The sequence below is a fragment of the Hylobates moloch genome, unplaced genomic scaffold (genome assembly GCF_009828535.3).
Source record: "Hylobates moloch isolate HMO894 unplaced genomic scaffold, HMol_V3 SCAFFOLD_4, whole genome shotgun sequence".
Lineage (NCBI taxonomy): Eukaryota > Metazoa > Chordata > Mammalia > Primates > Hylobatidae > Hylobates > Hylobates moloch.
The window spans coordinates 61,014,157-61,037,331 of record NW_026652279.1 but is presented as its reverse complement, the minus strand read 5'-3'; the positions used below and the strand labels follow the sequence as shown (position 1 = coordinate 61,037,331).

The window sequence follows — 23,175 nt, the reverse complement described above, 5'->3', positions numbered from 1 at the left end:
CTATTAAAATGGCTAAAATAAAAAAGACTGACCATAACAAATGTTGGTGAGGATTTGGAGGAACTAGAACTCTCATCTTTGCTGATAGAAAGGTAAAACAGTACAACTACTTTGGAAAACAGTCTCTTAAAATGTTATATAAACACTTATATGTCATGTAGCCACCTCTTCCTGGGTATTTGTCCAAAGGAATGAAAGCATATGGCTATACAAAGACAAGTACATGAATGGTCATGATAGCTTTATCAGTAATGTAAAAAAAATAGCAATGCCATGAATGCATTTACTAAAAAAACAAATTATTGAATATCCAAATAATAGAATGCTAGTCAGCAATAAAAAGGAATGGACTACTGATATACATGCAGCAACATAGACGAATTTGCAAATATTTATGCTGATAAAAGAAGCTTGATGACAAAAAGAGTTCATACTGTATGTTTTCATTTATATAAAATTTCATAAAGTACATACTATAGTATGGCAGGCCTGTTGTCACGTAGGCACTGGGGGATTGAGTGGGAGGAATAAGAGAAAGGTATTGCAAAGATACATGATGAAACTTTTGGAAGTTATAGATGGGTTATTATCTTGATTGTGATGATGGTCTCATGAGTGTATACATATGTTAAAATTCATCAAATGTTACATTTCAGAAAAAAATGGCTCTATGTCATATTATATCTCTCCTACTGTGGTAGATTGTTGTTCAAAACTATTCTTTATGTCCATAGGATAAGTATTCTTCCCCAATCCTTGATTTGATCTTGGCTGTGTGACATTTTTTGGCCAATGGATATTGGTAGATATGACACAAAAAGGAGCTTTAAATGTGGTTTTGCATTCAGACACCCCATTTCTTGATTTTGCATTGTTATGAAAATGGCTTCCCCTGGGTCACTGTTGGTTGTTCATCCTGGGAATCAGAGTAAACACATGTGGGGTGGACCTGAGTCTAACCCACAAGAGGCCTAGCTCTACCTGCTGCTAGAAGCAGAACAAACACATCCTAGATTAATCAGCTGACACCCAGTTGACTTGCAGACTCATGAAAAATAAATCCTTATTATAATAGGCTACTAAGATTTGTGGTTTGTTAGACAGCAATAACTGGCTGATACACCTACCAAAAATAGCCTTTTCAAATGTGAGATGCACAGCCAATCATACATACCTTTGAATCTTGGCTTCCCAAGAGGATCAGTTTCTCTTGTTGGGCTTGAGCTAAAGTCAGTTATATTTTCTGAGAATGGAAAATAATGAACAATTTTAGCAAAAGATAAAAAAGCTTCACAATACCATGAAAAAGTTGTAGACTAAAGATATTCAATATTTCTCCTTGTAAACTGCTTGCAGTTTTGATTTTTTAAAATTATACATATTCATCCACAATATAAGGCCTTTAGTTGTGTCCTGCTGCAAGGTGTTCTATAGTGTAATGAATTACAAATTATAACCAAGCAGTTAATATGCACTAATAACTTAAGATATGTGTAGTTGGTAACAATGTGATTTAGTAGTAGCATTAGGTAGTCTAGATCTTTTTATGAACCAGAGTTAGGCAGTTTCTTCTATATCTGCTAAGGGAAGGATAATACTCTATAAGGGAGTGTTGAAAATAAGTATAATTTTAAAATTAAAAACAACCGTATTAATCATAAAATGGAGTAAAATGGAAGACCTCAAACTGAGACTCACACATCCCCACCAACATTTAAAATCTTTTGCACCTCACAGCTAAGTATCCAGTGAGAACTGATTGCCATACGAACCCAGTTCTTCTCCAGAGGCAGGAACTGTTGGTTGCTTTATATCTGTTGCTATTCTCTCCAAGGGAGTTCCAGTAGGTCTGAGTGTTGACCTCAGGGGTGGTATAGTTATTGGGCCTGATGAAATGATTCCTGTAATGTACAGCCAAAGTAGTCAGGCTTTATAGGCACACTGCCAAGTTTCCTATAAACATTTGTTTATTCCATAAATGTTTTTCAGCACTCACCATGTGGCTTGGCACTATAGACCAGCCTTGGAGAGAAAACGACCTGACTCTTGGGGGAGATAGATGTATGAGCCAAGTATATCAAAGCATTATTATAGACATTGTAAAAAAGTACTAGATAACATCACAGAGGTGGCGCATAAGAAGAGGGAGTGGTTATGTCTGAGGAAAGATGGAGGGTTGTCAGGTCGGAGTGGGCAGAGAAATGCCTTCACAGAGGATATGCCAATACAGGAGAAATTATTGGTAGGCAGAGACAAGAGCTGTATTATAGACAAAGGTTATAACAAGAACCGTGTCAGGGAAGCATGCAACAGCCTGGTGTGTTTAACTTGAAGGGGTACAATAAGAGCTGAGAGTGGAGGGGCAAGGAAAGGCAGATCGTGAAAGAAGTTGAATATCATGGATTTGGATGTTATTTTTAGGGACGGAGTCATTTGTGTAGGCAAGAGAAAGGAAGGTGAACTACAGCAAAGGCAGTGGGACTGGATGGAAGGGGTGGACATGAGAGCTGTCAGGGAGACTCAGTGGCAGGCATGGAAGATGGCTAGAGAAGAAGGAAAAAGATTCCTAGGGTTAATGTCCATGATTCTGGCCTGGTGGCCAGTATAGTGCTACCCTGATTGCTATATTCAACAGTGACTCCTCCACTCTTAAAACACTTATAAGTGCCTAAAACTGGATCCATCCCAAGGTCCAGGCAAGTCTGGGTGTTTGGAGTGGAAAGGAGACTAGATTGAATTTTATGTTCCACCTGGGAGAAGGAGTCACTCTTGGGCAATAGAGAGTCAAGGGATACAAGCCTGACCCGAGGACTATGGCCCAGCATGGAATCAGGGCTGATTAGTCAGATGGGCCTCTGGCCTGGCCTCCAGGGATGCATGTTCCTGACCCTAGTGGGTATGAGCCACAATAAGAGGTCAAGCAAAACCCAAGAGAAGTTGCACTGCAGTCCACAAGGGCTTTCCAGGGTTGGCAGAGTCAACAGGAAATGCTGGCATAGCATAGCATTTTCATCCTGGTGAGGACAGTGGGACTCAGAAGCCTGGGTAGATCTGGAGATTGAGGGCAAGTGGCACATGTCACATGGCAGCCCCAGACTGTGCTCACAGACACATATGAGAGAGCCTCAGAGGACTCCAGGACATTGGACTGGAATTCAAGATATACTTTCTGTGATGCTAATCAGGCCAAATCTGTACCAGTGCCCTCAGTTATGGTTTGGCTCCTCAGTGCAGCCATTTCCCTTGAGTTAGAGGTGAATGGTAGAGGGTGAGGGTGGAGAGCAGGGAATAGGGTTCATCTCAGAAGTGGAATGTATTTACAGTTCTTCTTCAGGCTGGGTGGGCTGTACCAAAGCTACGTTTACTGACAGGAGAGAACAAGGGTTTATATGGCAGGCACCAAGGCCGTCAAACTGCTCTTTAAGGCACACAGCCTCACAGCATTGCTCTGGAGGGGGCCCCCAAGTGGCACACTCAGGCATCACCCTGTGGCTCATCCAGTCTGATCTGCAAGCTGCTGGAGCTCAAGTCACAGCTGCCCCAGGTTATAGTAAATGGGGAAACCCGGTCTCCTAGCAAGGCCATGTCACTGGGCTTTGACTCAGAAAGGCACCAGAGGTATGGATGGGAGGCTGCTTCCTCCTTCAGCCCATGGGAAAATGACCTAGAGTTCACTGTGCACATGGGACATCCTACAAGCTCCATCACAACAGCCTCCTTTCATCCTGTGAAAACGGTGACATCCATTCCCTTTCACAGCGATCCTCATCAGTTTCATCTTTCACAGCTGTTTTAACACTTTTATCCCGATTCCACCTACAAAACATTTAGGGAGTAGTGTTCTGGAGAGAGGGAGGAAAGATGGGGAACATGCTGAAATTTGCTGGCAGGTCCTGGATGAAGAGCCCTCAGTATGAGGTAAAGCTTCCATCTGAACTAGGTGAATTTTACTGACTCAATTTCATTCCTTTATTCATTTTGTTATTACTCATCAAATATCCTCTATGTGCTAAGCACTGGATTTGGTTCTGGGAATTCAGAGAAAAAAAAACCAAGGACTTTGTCATCACAGAGCTCACAGTCTATTGGGGAAGAGAAGTATGCAAACAAACAGTTCTGAAACAATTTTCTCTTTGCTCTAACAGAGGTGTATGTCAAGGACAAGAACGGAGAAGCAATGCCAAGACTACCTTGAGGAGTTAGGGAAGGTTTTTAAAGAAAAGGATGAATCTGAGTATCCCAAGCCTCAAAAGGGTCATTCTATAGGGAGGAGCAATGTGTGTGCCCAGACATGGAGGTAAGAGGCAGCTTGCCTCCAAAACATATTCCTGTATTGTTGCACAGGCTAGGCCTTTCAGTCACCCTGAATATTTTAGTCCCAAATCTTCCCCTGAGCACCATACCAGGCCTGGCATGAAGGCTGTTGGATAGGAGAGCTTTCAGTGGGACACACAGGATTTTATTTCAGGAGACAGAATAAGTCAATGACAAGTCATCACACCTATTATTCTTGGGGCCTTGGCAATGTACAGCATCTTGTCCAAAATAATCCATTTGTTGAAGGGTCTGAGTCAGCTTCAATCTAGGCTCCAAGCACTCAGACATCTAAGAAGCAAATTTGCCTAGATGCAGAGAGATGGTTTCCTTCTTTCTGTCCAAGAATCAGCTTGTAAGTCCTGAAAGCCATCATTTACAGTGTCTAGTCTTCAGGGCCAACACAAACGTGTCACACACATCAATAGTGTGCCTGTTGCTAGCATGCCAAGAAGAGCTTATGTTGGCTAGTAAAACCGAAATCATGGCGGGAGAAGGAAAGGTACATGACTTACGTACCTGCACTTCCTGGCTTTCCAGTGACATTATTTGGTGGTAAAGGTTTTCTTCGTGGGGGTGTAGGTCTGGGTGGCAAGGGTGGGCGGAGAGTCCCTGGGATTGTGGATAAGAGATTGTATTTTAGATAAAGCCGTCATAAAGACTCACTATCGAAAAAAACAGGGTTTTTAAAAATAAAAAATAATGTTTGATAATTAGCAGTTGAATGACAGAGAATAGATTCTACAGAAAACTGCACACAAATATATTCAGATATTCCTATAAATTAATGTTGTTAATGTACCAGGGACAACAAAGCACTTTAGTATATAGAAAACATGTCCTCATTATAGATGAATATACAGTCGGGCCCTTCATATCTGTGGGTTCCCCATCAGTTAATTCAAACAACTGTGGATGGAAAAATTTTTTAAAAACCACAATAAAAATAACAATACAACAACAGCAAAACACAAAACATAACAATTATTTATATTGCATTAGGTATTATAGTGGATGATTTAAAGTATATGGGAAGATGTGCATGGGTTATATGCAAACACTATATGATTTTATATAAGGGATTTGAGCATCCTCAGATTTTAGTATCTGAGGAAAATCCTGGGACCAATCCCCCATAGATACCAAGAGATGATTGTACGTAGGTATATCTACTTTTTGAAAGGCTATAAACACGTATAGAATTTAACATCTTTCATTTTCCATGTAGACTTAACAGGAGCACTTCTGAACTTTATTATCCCCAGTTGCCTTTTATTTTGAGCCTACAATTTCTTATACCATTTTAGTTTTAAATTGTTAAAGCATAAAATTTCTCCTTTTGTGGGTGTTTTACTCCATTCTCAGCTCTATTATATAATTATAATTAAAACCCTTTAGAACTTCTCAAACACTACATCGAGGTAACCCTGATGGCTGAAACAAGTCTGTATCTGTGGGGAGCAGGCTGTGAACAGTTGTGGTAGTTGCGTACCGCACAAAGACACTTGGCCCAGGAGGTGTAAGTGGGGGACAAAGCTTAGCACCTGCTCTGCTCATCCACTTATGAACTCTCATGCAAGGCTGCCAGCCCAGAGGAAGGGCATTGTTTTTCTCATTGTCTGCCTAAAGGGTGGGGTAAACAGGCACCTTTTTATAATTTGCAGAAAGGTTGGCGAGGTCAAAGGTGCTCGGAGAAGTCCACTTTAACCCACATTTTAAGTCTTGTGCTATAGTTAAACAATTTATATCTTTTTTTGGCATAACATATGTTGGTTTTAAAATCTTCAAGAAAAATAGTCAATCCAGGAAAATGTCTGGTATACTAGTAAGAGAAAGGCTCTCTCTCTCTCTCTCTCTGTGTGTGTGTGTGTGTGTGTTCAGGGGTGTGCTGGTGGTTGACATTAATAAAAGTCCTTATTCAATGCAAAGGTATTCTGAGTCACCAGGTTCATATTTTTGGCCTATAACATAGAGCATACTCTTAAATCAGGAACTTAAGTAATCTCAGGCAAAAAAATATTGTAATAAGTTACACAACACCAAAACTTAAACATGATAAAAACTAGAAACCACAGTGATTCTGCAGCATCTATCCATTATGGCCCCTCAGAACATTATAGAAAGTAATGATTCAGTTAGTATCACATCGGAAGTTCCTATTAATATTTAATTTGTGCATAGAGCACTTTTAATTCCTCCAAAAATAATATTCCAAATGTTTTCCTAGCAATACCCATGCACTGTGTGCATGGTTCTGATACTTGTGGCTGTTTTTGCCACAAGAAATGATACTGCAGTTACCATCCAAGTTTCAGAGCTGAGCTGTCATAAAAGTCAGCATGTTATTCCTTACCTGGCTTTTTAGTGGGGTGAGTAGAGTCCACTGATACATTTCTACCAACACCTGATGGCCTGGGTGCTTGCTTGACCCCTATGAGCAGAGATAATGAAAGGGAATAAACATATAGCGAAAATGTTCCATGGAAACTTGGTAGAGTTGCCAGTAATAACGTACATTCTTTGCAGAGCAGGCGCATTGGTGTTTTCATGCCAAGATATTTTAACGGGCTTCTATTATCTGGCTATAGAAAAAAATAAAAACCCTACATTCACTAGTTGTGATATTTTCTCTGTAGAATTAGCATTTCATGGTAAATTGTGGTTTTGTCCAAATCTTTCATGAAACTCATCCCGCACTGCCTTACTGGGTGGTATTGCCTCACCAGGTGGGATTTCATTTATGGTAACTGGCCACCTTTTGCCAATATTCATCAGTACATTTTGTAATTCAAAAAAAATTTTTTTCTTCCAATCCCTCTATGCCCATTAAAAAAAAAAAACCACACACATACACCTTAGAATTCCAATGTGTTTGGGTCTATACTTAATGAATTGACTTTAAAATTATTCCTGGAGTGGCATTAGCTATGAGGCTATTGAGACCGCAAATGATCTTTTGGGATTTGTAAATTAGCCCTGGGCAGGCCTCTAACTCAAAATTACTGTTTGAAATAAACTGATTTGAAAATCACTTTGTGTGATATTTTGTCTCCTAAGCCCCTCAGTAATCTTGTGGTTATTACCAGCCATTTGCCTAAATACTCAGGCTTGGACTTTGGGTAGCAATCCCACAGGGAACTAATTAGGTTTTTGTCGTATTTTAAAAATTATTCTTTTATATTATAAAATAATCTTCCTTAGTTTGGGTGACAGTCTTCATTATAAAAGAATAGAAACAGACATTTTTAGAATTTAAACAATAAAAATCACTTCAGAAGTAATGACCTGTCCTAAAAAAGAATTCATACTACTTTGAGGACCTGACTGTAATTTACATATTAAAAATAGGAATGAAATGTTTACATTAATATACTAGTTAGTACATTAACAATGACAACAACCCTGTTTTGAGGACTCACTGTGTTCCAGAAACTGTTTGGGGACATTATATAGTTGATTTCATTTAATGTGTGGGCAGATATATTAAATATACAACAGAAGCTTTGCCTCCCAAAAATAAGATGACATTTTCACATTAATTTATGACATTCAGGGGATGAACCTAATATTGCAATCTCACATCCTCTGCTGCTTGAGTAAGAGATAAAATATATAAAATCATGGAGAAATTACATACGGAATCATGAATTAAAGCTTATTTGTGGTAGGAAAAAAATGTTTCTGGGGGCGATGACTTTTGTGACTAATCCCATAGGTAGGCCACAAGCAAATGGTTCATTAGTCTTCCTCCTGTGTCTCACTGTCAGGGGTAGTGGGGAAGGGAAATGGCTCATTTGAGTGGTCACTCTGTGAACAGCATAGGGAATTGAAGAATACCTGCATGTGGGTCACTGGGGTAACTTGGCTTGCCGAGGTTTGATTTACCACGATTTCTCCAGGGTAACACAAAGTTTTATATACCCTAGAAGGCTAGTAGGCTGTCTTGAGTAGACCCTTCTTTACAGCCCCTTTCCAAATCTTCCTGCCCTTGAAAAACAAAGTATCTTGATCCAATACTGTGCCAAGTGCCTTACATATTCATGACTTGACTTAATTCTTACAACCCTCTGTGTGTGGAATATAATCCACATCCCACAGATGAGAAAATCCAAGGCAAAGGGAGATTAAGCAATTTGCCCAAGGTCTCACAGCTAGGAAGCAGTGGGATTCAGGCCTACATATGCCAGGATCCAAAGCCTATCTCTTCAGCACTAAGAGGCAAATAACAGAGTACTTACTGTCCTCTGATCATTTTCTTCCTGCTATTCCTCATAGTAACTCTGAGTGAATATATTCCTAGAGCCCTCTACTCTGTCTCTTGGGTGGCTTGAGCTGCCACAACTGTATGAGGGCTAAATGGCCATAGCTGGCAAGCATGTGTTATCCAGCCATGCCACGGGTGTGTGGGACTCAGAAAGTAGTCCAAGGCTGCCAGCAGTCGCTGATCAGGCATATGCAAATCCACCAAGTCACAGGGGCTGGTAGGTTAGAAATCTAGGAGCTCTGAAGAGAATCCAAATTTTGCAGAGTTACATTATACGTAAGACCAAAGATACAAATTCCTTTGCCCTCTTTTTTTTAATCCAGGGAGAAACGGGAAGAAATGAGCCATTTTCTATGTAGGTGGAGACAGAGGCATCATATTCTTATGATCCTTAGATATAAGTTCCCAAATCAAATAGAGAATCAGCTGCAAAACTGGACTTTCTCCAGCCTTTAGAAATGGATAGAAGACAGTGGCGCCTGAAAGCATTGGGAAGGGCCATGCAAAGGGCAGCTGTGTGGCTCAGTGGCAAGATCTGGGGACAGGAGACTGAGCTCTTGTTCTGGACTTGCTCTCCTGCACCTAGCTGCTGTTGAGGCATTTCACCCGGGCCAGAACTGGAGGGACTAGTGAACGTCTCTTGCCTTGAGTCAGAGGAGAGCAAATGAAGGCCAAAGGCAGCAGAGAGGGAATGGGAAGAGAAAGGAGAAAATCAGTAAGAGAAAGGAGAAAATCAGTAAGAGATACTGTAAAGAACAAATTCTCAGGAATTGGCACCCAATTAGACAGTCTGGCCCAAGCTGTGACCTGACTTCTTTTTCCCTCAGGCAGGATTAACCAACACATCTTCTAAAGGGCAGAGTCAGCTCTGTAAGCACCAAGACTTGCGCCTCAGAATGAGCCCCCAACCTTCATATGAGAGTCCTCCAAAAATCTCTGGATTTACATAGTTCACCCCTCAGCAATTTATCATCCGAAATGAAGTAACAATTTGGGTATTTTTAACCATGGTAACAAAAACTTTGCAAACAAACAGAGTAAACTGGAAATCGGTTCTTAAATGTACCAGTGACTTCATTCCCTGTGATCAAAAAAGGGTGATATTTATGGATGATTGGTTTCTGCACTCTTGTCCCAAATCTTAGCACCTGGCTAAAAAGCCACAGGCAGGGAGCCAGCAGCCTGGAAGATTTAGTTACAGCCCAGAAAAACACATTCCTCAGCCTGAGGGGACTGGATTATCGTGCAGCCCACTCATGTGGGGGCAGTAAATTGTGGTTCCCTCATTAGGGTGTAGAGAAAGGAGTCTAGGGTTCAGGTATTTAACAATATCTGCCAAATCATATGTGCCAAGGTGGTTTCAGAATTACACCTTGCCTAGTACATAATGGGCTTTCAATAAATGTTGGTTGAATGAAAAAATAGCTGCACAACTTCCCTCAGGGAGAAAGTCAGAGAGATTGTCTAGCACTGGATTGGCAAACTTTTTCTATACTTGCTTTCACAGCACAATGGCAGAATTAAATATCTGTGAAAGAGACTATTTTGCCCACAGAGTTGAAAACATTTATCCTTTACAGAAACAGTCTGCTAACCACATGCAGACTGCTAACCCCATGCTAACCCAATAAATATTTTCACCTTTGTGGGCCATACTGTCTCTGTCACAACGATTCAACTCTGCCATAGTACTGTATACGTACCTTTGTACACAGTACACATTGTACATAGTACAATGTGAAAGGGAGATGTGTTTCCAATAAAACTTTATTTACAGAAACAGGCAGTGAGCCAGATTTGGCCTGTGGGGCTGTAGTTTGCACAATCTCTTGGCCTGGTGTGTGCATGGCTTGTAGCATCTCTGTAGGCAGGTCTCAAGGAGATTTTAATAGGTAGGACACATCAGCTAAGCTGGGACATGTCTCTGGAAACCATGGAAAAGCAGAATGCTAGAGAAATGACCCACTTTAGATCTCAACCTCTGCAGGCTACTTTCTAACCTTGGGGTAGAGCAATACCTATCTACACATACATGTATAAAATACACATACATCAGGGAAAATATCTATAATGATGTGAAATAACATATAAAATACTGAGCTCAAGATATTCCTGGGGCTTATGGAATCACAAGATTTTTATAGAGACCTCAACAGTCAAAGGTCTGTAGTCTTTAGGCCTCAGAATCTGTTTTTCTTTTTTTAAGTCTTCCAAGGGCACAACCTTAGGTGGTCTAAGACCATAAAGAACATGTCCTATAGTAACTACAAATCAAAACCACAATGAGATACCACCTTTCTCCTGCAAGAATGGCCATTATCAAAAGTCAAAAAACAATAGATGAGATGGTGTGGATGTAGGGAAAAGGGACCACTTATACATTGCTGGTGGGAATGTAAATTAGTACAACCTCTAGAGAAAAGAGTTTGGAGATTCCTTAAAGAACTAATAGTAGAACTACCATTAAACCCAGCAATACTGCTACTGGGTATCTACTTAAAGGAAAATAAGTCATTATATGAAAAAGACACATGCACATGTATGTTTATTGCAGCACAATTCACAATTGCAAAGATATGGAACCAACTTATGTGCCCATTGACTAATAAGTAGATAAAGAAAATGTTTGGTATATATACACCATGGGATACTACTCAGTGATAAAAAAAGGAACATGATAATGTCTTTTGCAGCAATTTGGATGGATCTAGAGACCATTATTCTAAGTGAAGTAACTCAGGAGTGGAAAATCAAAAACCATATGTTCTCACTTAAAAGTGGGAGGTAAGCTGTAAGTGCACAAAGGCATACAGAGTGATATACTGAACTTTAGATAGTCAGAAGGGGGAGGGTGAGAGGAAGCTAGGGATAAAAACCACAACATATTAGGTACAGTGTACACTACTCAGGTAATGAGTGCGCTAAAATCTCAAATTCACCACTATATAATTCATCCATGTAACAAAAAACCATTCATGTTTATCCATGTAACAACAAAACCCAAAAGCCATTGAAATAAAAATTTTAATAAATAAAATTAAAAAGAATATGTCCTATAGATCACAAACACTTCCTTTATTAACTAATTTTTTAAAATGTGAAATATCTGAGTTGAAAACTTCAGCAAGAAAAACTATAGGAAAATGTATGTGAGATGGATAATAAAGATAAATATTCTGAGTAAGACGTCAAGGCTGAACATGAAACCATTTAACACAAAAATGATGCATTAAAAGAGTCAACAGAGACTGAAAGTAAGTGTGGATGAGACAGTAGAATTGTGTCAGAGAAGAAAATAAACTCTTGTGAACAGTTGCATTTCTATAAAGAAGTCTGATCAAAACTACGCAGAATCAAAGGAAGGTGGACTAAGGTAAGTCTACAACCTGGAGAGGAGAGATTTTTAAACATTTTTTCCTCACCAATTTCTGAAAATAGTATTCTCTAGGCAAATATCTGAGAGCTGTTGTTTTCCTTAATAATATGCTACATAGATAATCATGTTATCTATAATTTCTGAATTTTATGCCATTTACTTCTTTTCTTGCCTACTGCATTGGCTAAACATTCACTACTATATTCAATAGAAGCGGTGAAAATAGAAATCCCTGCTGTATTCTCCATCTTAGGAGAAAAGTGTTTAGTCTTTCACCATTAAGTACAGTGTTAGTGGCAGCTTTTTCTAGTCTATTGCCTTAACCACTCGGCCACAACTACTGCTGGTGTGAAAGTTGTAGCTTTTTCACAGATGCCCTTTATCAGATTGAGGAAACTTCCTTTTATTTTTAATTTCCTGGGAGCTTTCATTAGGGATGAATTTAAAATTTTGTCTAGGTTTTTTTGTGCCTCTACTTGGATAATCATATGATTTTTCCTCTTTATTTTGTTAACATGGTGAATTACACTAATTTGTTTGAGTGTTGAGCCAACCTTGCATTCCTAGGATGAATCCCATTTGGTTGCTATAAATTACTGTGGCTAACATGGAGATGTACTGCCCAGATCTCCATTCAGTGCCCTCTGGTTGAAGCTTACTCTGAAGGAGATGATAGCTAGATGCCATCTGCTGACCTCACTCCCTGCAGGCAGGCAGCAAGTTCTTCCTTGTCAGGGGATCCCAACTGACAAATAAAAGAATATAGACCAGGCCCAGAAAATTTTGGTTGGGGATGGAGGTGGAGTGAAGAAAGAGGAAACAGTGAGCACAGCGTTGTCTACCTGTGCCCACCAGCCCAATTTCTCCCAACAATTGACAAATTAAATTGAAAAAGCCCTGCTATATTATTCTTCCAAAGCTAAGTTGGATACATTATTATAAAGTTGACTTTATGTATACAAGAAGGTAATAGATATCCATGTGTAATACAAATGGGCTTTGGAAAAATATTTATATTGTTGATAAGCTAAAATATAATAATGGTTTGTTTCCGTGAGAGATAATTGCATGTTCCTAGTAAGAATCAGTATTATAGTGAAGGTTAGTAGCTTTCAAGTGTGATCACAGCTACTTTACTGTTCTTTCATTTGCTTGGTTGACATCTAAGTGCTTTCTTTTATTTTTACTTATGCAACTTCCAAGGAATTATTTGATTGTTAAACAATTTGTACCTGCCTTCCTCCCAAAAGGATCTGAGAGAAGGTGGCTCCATTTACAACCAAATTGCCTATGTCAATCTGAAAAATTGTGCACCATCTAATCCCACAGTTGGGAAGAATAAAAAGAGTAGCTGAGCACAAATAGATATTGAGATGCTTTCTTGCTTTTCATAAGTCATGAATTTATAGTATTGGCCTCATTATTTGGTTTGAAGATAAGTGAATTCCTAGAAATTCAGAGACTGTAATAATCAAGTACAAACAGCACATTCTTTTTTTTTTTTTTTTTCCATTGGTTACATACGTTTATTACTGAAAATACATGTCACTGTAAGAACGCTCATACTTGTAAACGGAATTTTCTGTCCTGTTTAAAAATCTTCCAAAAGACCTTCTAATTGAAAACTGATTAATCTCAGGCATCTGAAAGCTTACTAACTAGATTTCAATGAATATTTGGGATTCCTGGGGAACTGGACTGTAAAATTAGTATTACAATTTAGCAAATGGAGCTAAGAATGTAGGATCCAAGTATTTTGTGTGTTTTTGTTTGAGCTATGACAACCATAAAAACCAAGTATTGAAATAACTGAATTTTTGACCGGGCGCAGTGGCTCATGCCTGTAATCCCAGCACTTCGGGAGGCCGAGGTGGGCAGATCACTTGAAGCCAGGAGTTTGAGACCAGCTTGACCAACATGGCAAAACACTGTTTATACTTTATTTTTAAATAATAAAAAAAAAATAGCCAGGTGCAGTGGCTCATGCTGAGCTGAGATTGCACCACTACACTCCATCCTGTGCGACAGAGCAGACTGTCTCAAAAAAAAAAAAAAAAAAAAAAAAAAACAAAACCCCCAAAACAAAAATCCCTGACTCTTCAAAATATTCAATCATAGAACATTTTCTAATGAGAATTTCTAATGAGAAAGCAAAAAGACTTGGCTATCTAGTTACTTTGAATAGTTTCTTTAACTCTTGGTCAAATATTTTAATGGCATTTTTGGTGAGAGCACAAAGGTATCAGTATCATCGGTGAAAAAATGTTGCATATATTTTATCCCTTAAAAACTAGCCAGGCTTGGTGATGCATGCCTGCAATCCCAGCTACTTGGGAGGCTGAGGCCCGAGAATCGCTTGAGCCTGGGAGGCAGAGTTTGCAGTGATATATATATTAGTAGAGTAACATACATGTGATACAACACACACATACATTGGAGCATGTGGTTAAAGTGATTTTTAAAACCAAAAACAAAGCTTTGTTAGAAATTTCTACAGATGGTGCCTTTCTTGGTTTTACTGAATTTCATAATTTGACTGGGTTCACCTATTCCCAATATCCTTTGAGATTTGAGGAAGTCAGCAGAACTGAAGACAACTAATCTTATACTATAGTACAAAAGCTAAATGCTACTGTACATTTAAGCATAACCAAGTAAAACAAAAATAATATAAAGGGACTTTGATAATTTTGACTTCTCATGGAGGAATTGGTCATATTCTTCAATAAGTATGGCTAAGTATATATGTGTGTTTTTTTTCCATCATGTTATCTCAGTGTTCAAAATCGGCATACCTTTTTCTTGCAGAGGATTACTTTTTGCTGACACATTGTTTTTGCCTCTTTAATTGCCCAGAGCTGCCCCTAGATTTTTTTTTTTTTTTGCTATGGGATTTTAAAAAGGCTACTTTCCTCAAATACTGCCTACAAAATTAATGCTAATTAAAAATATTGTTAGCAAGACCTAAGTTCTGACATTCCCTATAACTAATGCAGCTAAAAGGCTAAATGGCCATTTCGTTTGGTTTGTCTTTGTACTATGCCATTCTTCCTCCGCAGACTCTGACATCTTCCGTGGCAAATAATGTAATTATAGCACATGGCTCATGTATAGTATATTATTTGTCACACTATAACTTTAATACAGGCAAGTCCATAGTGGTTGTTATCTAGGGTAATTTGGGTCCAATTAATATCTCTTGAGCAAACTACTCTGTGACTGGCATTGTTTTAGACCTTTTTTACTTGGCAAACTCATGGTTTTAAGATTGAGGTTTAGTTTACATTCATTATTATGCTTAAGAACCTTTCCATCTCTTATAGGAGAAGACCTATCATTCTTACATTTCACTTTATTAATGAAACAGCACTGGAATGATTTTTGATTGAAATGTAACATAAAACTGTCTTTGGTCTCACAATCAAAACTGCATTTATAGAAGCTGGTAATATTTAAATAACATGTATTAACCTGGAGTATTTTAATATATCATTTAGATGGCAGAATAGAAGTTCACATCCATCCTAGCAACTAAGTGCTTTAAAAAATCCTGGCCAGCGTGGTGAAACCTCGTCTCTATTAAAAATACAAAAAAAAAATTAGCCAAGCGTGGTGGCGAGCGCCTGCAGTCCCAGGTACTCGGGAGGCTGAGGCAGGAGAATGGCGTGAACCCAGGAAAAAGGCACATTCTTAAACAAAGCTCAATAATTTTTAGACTAAATATCTCTAGGTATTATTCATATCTCTTTCTCATTAGAGAACCATCATGGGTTAATCAGATATATCTACATTAAATAAATTCTAATTTTTTTTACCTAAGCAAACACAAGAGTTATATTACTAAAAATATTTAAAGGGAATGATACAATTCTGTGTTAAGGCATCTAAATAACTACCATTTATCCATGAAGTTGGGTGTTTGAATATTTATCAGATCAGTATCCTAGGTTTTCTAGCATAATACTTACTCCCATAGATCTGATTAGATTACAGCTATGTTATTTAAGATGAATGATTTGAAAACATTAATGACTGTTACCAGGGTAACCAAATACGAATTGCTCTGATTAAATATTTCTTGTTTAAATTTCATATTCCAGATTGCTAACAGATGCAGTCATTCAAAAAAATTTTAATGGTACTTGTTAAATTATAAACTTAAAAACCAACTAATTATAGTTCAAAGACCAGTTTGTGTATAAAAAGTATTTTGAAATTAGGGGAAATAGCTACTTTTAGTGTTTTCACTCAATTTATACTTAATCAGGATCTTTTTCAGAAGCAAGATTATATATAGTAACTAGTAGACTAGGTTTAGGAAAAGTGAAAAAGTCTTCACTATTTTTAGAGACATTTGAAGTTTTGATTTTGGATTGAGTTATAATTTTCAGTTACAGAATTACTAAGAACTTTAAAAACTGGTAAAAAGGAAATTAAAATGTGAATTCAACAATATCATAAAGTTAAATAACACTTATAGTTTTGACAGGATAAAAAGGAAATACACTTGTGATTATTACCTGTTCCCACTCCATTCCTACTGGGCATCCCACTGGGTTTGGGCCTAGTAGGTCTTGTAGTTGTCCTATTCAGAACTAAAATAAAGTGGGATATAAATAGTTCATTTTCTTATTGAAAGTTTGCAGCCAAGAAAAACAAAATTTCTCAGAGAATTGAAAGTCATTTAGGCAATAAAAAAGATGACTTACCAAAAATATTATTCAGAATATAGAAACCACAGTCTTGTATAAAAATAATAGACTTGAATTTGAAAACAGAGACGTGAATTTGTATTCTGAGGTGATGACTGTGCTTCAATACTTGACTTGAAAAAGTAACTGGCAAGGGAATTTATAATCCGAAGTGGGAAAGATCTTGTCTCATTTATAGGCATTAGATACATTCCAAAAAGGAACTGAAGAAAGATCAGGACTACATATGTCTAATGAAAAACCAAAATCTGAAGTGTATTTGTCAAGGCCTCCATTCATAAGTTGGAGTCCTTCCACTTCTTTTCGTGGGAATCCGTAGGTACAGAGGTTTCATTATACTAGTCCTTTCACAAAGTCCATTGTCAAGCACAGAACTTGATGAAACCATTTTACTTCCTTTCCTGCTCGGGAGAGAGTCATAGCCTTACCAAAGCCTTAAGAGGTGACCTATTTTATAATCCATTTAGAAGACTCTTTAAGGAGGAGCACTAAGTGTATTGTGCTTATGTGAGAAGCTCTGGAGCCATACTGCTCATCTTTTGATCCACTTTCTAGTTCCTCTCTGTGCCTCAGCTTCCTCAACTGTACCTCACAGGGCACATGGCCAGTGCTCGGTCATTATTAGCCATGATCGTTACTGCTTATTTTTTAGAAATGTTTAATATAACCAGTCTCACATTAAGCTCTCAACACCTATCATGACACACAAAGTCACAGAGAGATACACATGGTTATAAAAGATTTCTGTGCCCAATTATCTTTAGAAGTTGGAAAATTATAACAAAATATATGGACTCTACATAAACCAAAGAATATAAAACTATTGTTCTAAAGATGCATTCACTGAGAACATTCATTCATAAGCAGGTTTCATCATTTGGAACTTTAAGACTCCTTAGAATCACAAAAAAAAAGAAAATAAAACACCAGTGTTTGGTCCAACTCGTGCCTCAGCATAAGAGTGAGTTACGTGAACTAGATCAATCCCTCCAAGTTAACTTTTTTTCTGAACAAGCTCCAGTGAGGGCAATACTAGGACCTTTGGAGAATTTAGTAAATTTAACATATTTCCCAATATATAACTATTTTTGCTGTTTAGAACTTGTGATATTTTTATTCTCTGAAGGAATCAAGTAAAAATGTTCTCCCAGAACAAGAGCTTTTCTATGCTGAAAAGAGACCATCTTTTCTTCAGAGAGAAAGAATATCTGAAAGTAACTATTAAATAATAACATGTCATAGCTAACTCTATGCTACCTCTTTGTCAGGAAAATTGTCCAACACTATTTTAAAAATACTTTTAAATCAATAAAATTTCACAGTGATCTCTGCATCTGATTATCCTTAAACTCCTTAGTCAAGTCTTCCTTTATGGATTCATCAGTACCTTTCCACTTATCCACACAGATCAAAGTCTCCGTACGTCTCTTATTGCAATGTAAGGGCCCCCTTTGGTTTATTTGGCTATTTCAATCCATTTCGTATCTTCCCCTGCCTGCTGATTATTTAAGTCATCAGAGAAACAACTTACCAGGTCTGATGTGTGGCTTGTCAGATGTTCTGGGCCTCACAGTAGTATAAAATCTGTGTGGTGCTGAAACAGAGGAACACTTTTTATTTAATAAGCAACAGACCAAAGCCTCCTGAATGGAGATTTAGCATCCTAGGTACCAACAACTCATACACTTTGCATGGACATATAAAGAAGTTTCAGAAAATTCCCATTATGCATTATAGACTTCATGCTAAAGGAAAATAAAACAAAGAAAATATACATGACTGAAAATTAAAGATGCACATAGAATGAGGTAGTTCATTTGTAAGGTGTGTTAAGGATTAGTCATCATTTTGTCCCTATTTTTCAAGAGCTTTCATTTTACCAGATGTTTGCTTAGCATGATAAACCCATAAGCCATCCATCTGTCTGTTCATCTGTCCATCCATCGATCCATCTAATCTCTCAGTGAAGAGTCATTGTGAAATATTATTTTGCTAAAGAAGTCAAACAATCTTAAAGGTAAAAAGAGAAATGAATGTTTAGGTAGGTAAAGAAGAAAGAGTAGGAGTATGTGGTCTCTATCAAATGGTCTTTGCTCATGAACCTGAAATGAGTACTCAGTGTCATCCATAATGCTGTAGAAATGACAGAAAATGGCATCTGATACCCTGCCTATCAAAAGAGGACAAGCAAGGAACAAGAACTCAGATAATCCCTGGGCCGATTATCCAGCACCTGCACAGAAAGGCATCCTAATGAAGACTTGCTGAATGAATGAATAAGTGGGTGACCATTGCACGCAGGCAAACTTGTGAGAACCTGCTGAGATATTAATGCATCCTAAGGTTTTAAGGTAAGCATTCATCCTGGAATTCATCTATTCCATGCTGCTCTCCTCTGTCCCCAATTCCCCATCACATACTGCCTTCTGCCACCAGCTTTCTTGGGAATGTTTTTGGAAAAATTTTTTCTTGCAAACTATGTAAGTAGATTACATCGTTTTAATGATTTTATTCACATTTCGAGTGGATATTTATATAGCCATAAATCAGCAATGCCTTGCCTACTAAGTTAACAAAGTATGCCTGTGAAATAGGTTATAATGTAGCTCATTTATAAACTTCCAATGTAAAGACTGTGATGAGCAGAATTTTGCCATACTTCAAGCCAACAACAGCGGACACACACTGAAATTCTCTATAGGTTTATTTTGGGCTTTCCCAAGTATAATAACCATAAAAATTAATTCTCACAGACCTTAAAGTGCCTGATGATTTTTTGTGATTTTTTTCTTCCAATTTTGAGATGGTGGGATTCCCTGTTAATTTAACCTATTTCATCTTTCCACGTAAATCCCTTTGAATGCTAGGTTGCTTCTGCTTAAAAAAGATAAGAATCATAGTTCTTGTCTCATTCTAGAATATATATAAATTTTAAGACTTTGGACAGGAAAGAGATTGAGAATAGACCACAGAAATAATCAGCACTACATGATTTCAAAGCCATGGCATCTGAATTTTTGTTTTAGTTTTCTCCATAGTCTTCATTTAAATCTAGAAAGAATTTTTTTATAAAAGAGCTTAAATATAATTTAAGTTTAGGTTGTAAGTTACTCATATAGCTCATCACCAAACAATATATGGCCTTGAGGGTTTCAATTTTAAACATAGAAAAACAGCTAAGGATATAAGAAAAAAGTCAACATATACAAATATGTTAAGACAATTTATATAATGATATGAGATCATGGATATATTCCCAATAACAGGTGAAATTTATATTTAATACAATATTCTGTTTAAAGTAGGAAAAGGCAAAATGAGGAAAGAACAGGTCTGTGATCTTTTATCCTCATTCTGAAATCCTTAAATCTCTAAAAAGCTGAAATCTTTCTCATTTGGCAACACAACCTGTGTGGAATGAAAGTCTTTATTTATCATGCTTGTTGTAAATATTTATGTATTTTGTGGTAAAAACAGATTGATTATGAGAATCCAGCTATCTTCTCTTAAGCCAGAAATTAAAGAGATTTGCAAAAACATGAAATAATAAACATACAGAAATCAGGGTGGAATAGGGATATATCACAATGGAGCATCTGTTCATTGTTGAGGCTGGTAATAGAGATCTGAGAGGGCTGTCATTATATTATACTTCAGAATTCTGTGTATAATTATAATTTAACAGCAACTAAAAATTAAATGAAGTAATTGAATAAAAGTTTAAAACATAACAAAAAGTTAAACCAAACAAACAAGTAAAAAAGATTTAGAAAATTTAAAGGAACTGCCCTTTACTGTAGTCTTTCTTAGTCATGTTTACTTGGAATAAATATTGCCCCAGTGACACATGTACTTTAAAATCAGATTTCTTTCATTATCATTTCCTCTTATTATCAAACTTTTCCCACCAACTTTCCCCCTCAAATTAGAACTCATAATGGGCAACATAAACTTATTTGTCTTCTAACTCCCTAAATGTTTGCTTTTTTTGGTCTTATTTTTGGCTTTCTACCATCTGATAGAGGCAGAGATGGGCAAAAGGGGTCATTAAAAAAAAAGTATTAGCAGTCCACAAGTGTTATAACCTAAGTAGGATAGTAGGATAGAAAAGTATAAACAGGAAGACTCCTGAGTGCATGAAGATGAGATAGAGCTTTGTGTAGGCAAGTTCACTTCCCCAAAAGCAGAAAATCACAGAGAAGAAATAAAAAGTAGGAAATCACTTCTCTGGATGTTTAAATATTGGCATAATTTTGAAAAGTGATTTTTCTTTTTAATAGCTTTTTTCTTATTAGTGTGTTTCATCAAATGGGGGAAGACTGGAGAAAGTGAGAAAAGGAGAGAAGAGGAGGAGGAGGACCAGGAGGAAGTTAGAGAGGGAGCAGGAAGAGGAAGACAACGGTTATTATTTATCAGATATGGAAAACGAGACAAATGAAGGTCAAATGTTGGGAAAAAATGGGATCTTCCACTCTTAGTTATAAGCATCAAGTGGTCAACAATACATTAAAAAAAGTAAGTGCCAATGAAAGATCTTGTCTTGCCTACATTCAACTGATACTCATATAAGTATTCATATTCGGCTGATTTCTTTCACCTATAAAATGATAAAAAAATCAAGTAATCCACTGTGATGAGAAATGACATTCTGAAAAGAAAATTTCTTTCCCGATTAAAAGCAAATAAGGAAAAGTTATTCTCCAGAGGTAGGGGAGAGGATTACCCTGAGCTGTCTTTGCCAGTTCAGTTGTTCGTGGAATCTTAGTTGTGAAAGGTTCTTGGGTGGATTGGTCTGTTTCTTCTAGAGAAAACACAGTAAGATTGCTTGTTTTAAATAATTACCATTATGAATATGACCAAAAAACCCATACTCTTTTCTGCCCCATGCAATAATAAAAGGATAAGTTGCACTTAGAAATACACTCAGTAATCACAATAATTCAAAGTTAGTGGTACATTTTAATAACTCTCCTTTATGATATCTGCTGTTTTACACTATTATTTTAATGATTGTTATAAGGATTTCCAAAAGCTTTTAGCTCACGATCATTGTATCATTAATCTAGTTGTGGCTATTCTTGGATATGGCTCATGTATGAAAGTCTCCTAGTTGCCTCGATGTATTTATCTCCTTCATGTTTCTTTCCTGCCCATAAATCCCACATGTTATTTTGATGAGCCGGAAAGGAAATATCATATGAAAAGATGTATATGATTTCATATGATATTTTCAATATCATATGAAAAGATGTATATTTACATCACATAAAACAAATATTCTATTTTTCTCATGTGAAAATCAGAGCGTATGTTTGACATACAAACACAATCCTCTTGACAAAATAAAAAAAATACATACAGCAATACTTCCATTCCCATGTTACCTTGAAATCGTATATTATATAGACACAGCAAATTACACTGTTCACTTTGCCCATACTGGATCCAAGGAAATACTTGGTATAAATGATACACTGCTATCTTTTTGTTTTCTGTCCTGCTTTTGTGTTCTCTTGATTCTGCTCAAGAAATATACTTGTGATAATTGACAGGTAATGGTTCTGACGTGAATAAACCAAGACACATTAGAAAAATAGGGAGTAGAAGTTAAATAATTAGCATATTCAGTAGTGGTTTTTGAAAAGCACTTTCAACTTTGTCATCATGGGCGCCATTGATTTTGCAGAAATAAGCTAGATTAGATGAATATTTGATTAGAATATATTTGCTCGATTTTAATTTTTTCTTCCAAAAGGATTTTATTTTAAAATGTGATCAGTAACTTTATTTCAGTAGATACCCACAAAGGATGGATTATTAGAAAAGGAATGAAGGGAAGCAAATAGGGCCACTGACTTAAAGCCATATGGGATGCAGTGTAGACAGGAGAGAGGAGCCAACAAATACAAGCCAAAACTCTAGCTTTTTGGTTCATTTTCAACCAAGAGGCAGGCAAACTGGAGTTTCCCACACATTTGTGTTGAACTCCTTGAGAGCATGTTCAGCTCATCCCGATGGACCTTTCCAACTTACCCATCTTTGTTTCTCCAGGCAACTACCTGCTCATCAGTTTAGTCTGTCATTCCTTGCCCTGTGCCCCTTTCCCATCTGTCTGTAACTTGAAAGAACCATTTGCATCTTTGACTGGTCAACTCTCATTCCAACTTGAAGACCCAGTGTAAATGACCCTAATCTGAGAGGCCTTTCCTTATTTCTCCAGGTAGTTTGTTTGTTCAACATGTTGCTCTTTTCTCTATCACACTCATTGTAATTAGTATAACATTGACATTAATCCTAGGCACCCTGGCGGCTGAGTGTGTAGATTCTAATCCTGGCTCTGACACCAGCTGTTTCACCTTGGCCAAACTTTTAAACCCTCTATGCCTCAATTTTCTAATCTGTAAAATGGAGCAAGTAATAGAACTTACTTCACAGAGTTACATGGTTTAAATTTTAAAAAGGCATGTAGTGTATTGGGTGGCACAGAGGCTGCAGTATTGTAACTAAGT

At 37.3% G+C, this 23,175-nt stretch overlaps 1 protein-coding gene across 7 annotated transcripts in view; it reads right to left on the bottom strand.

The window, feature by feature from the left end:
- ABI3BP (ABI family member 3 binding protein) overlaps window positions 1-23,175 on the bottom strand; it is a 248,619-nt gene that overhangs the window by 23,187 nt on the left and 202,257 nt on the right. For 5 of the 7 annotated variants that reach the window (XM_032150299.2, XM_058437575.1, XM_058437574.1 and 2 more), the window contains 7 exons: window positions 21,390-21,467; window positions 18,198-18,260; window positions 16,475-16,549; window positions 6,668-6,745; window positions 4,834-4,926; window positions 1,773-1,901; window positions 1,175-1,243 (listed from right to left, as the gene is read on the bottom strand). In XM_032150299.2, coding sequence (XP_032006190.1) covers window positions 1,175-1,243; window positions 1,773-1,901; window positions 4,834-4,926; window positions 6,668-6,745; window positions 16,475-16,549; window positions 18,198-18,260; window positions 21,390-21,467 — 585 coding nt within the window. The remainder of the gene's footprint in view (window positions 1-1,174; window positions 1,244-1,772; window positions 1,902-4,833; window positions 4,927-6,667; window positions 6,746-16,474; window positions 16,550-18,197; window positions 18,261-21,389; window positions 21,468-23,175) is intronic. The other 2 variants (XM_058437579.1, XM_058437577.1) reach the window with 1 other exon arrangement.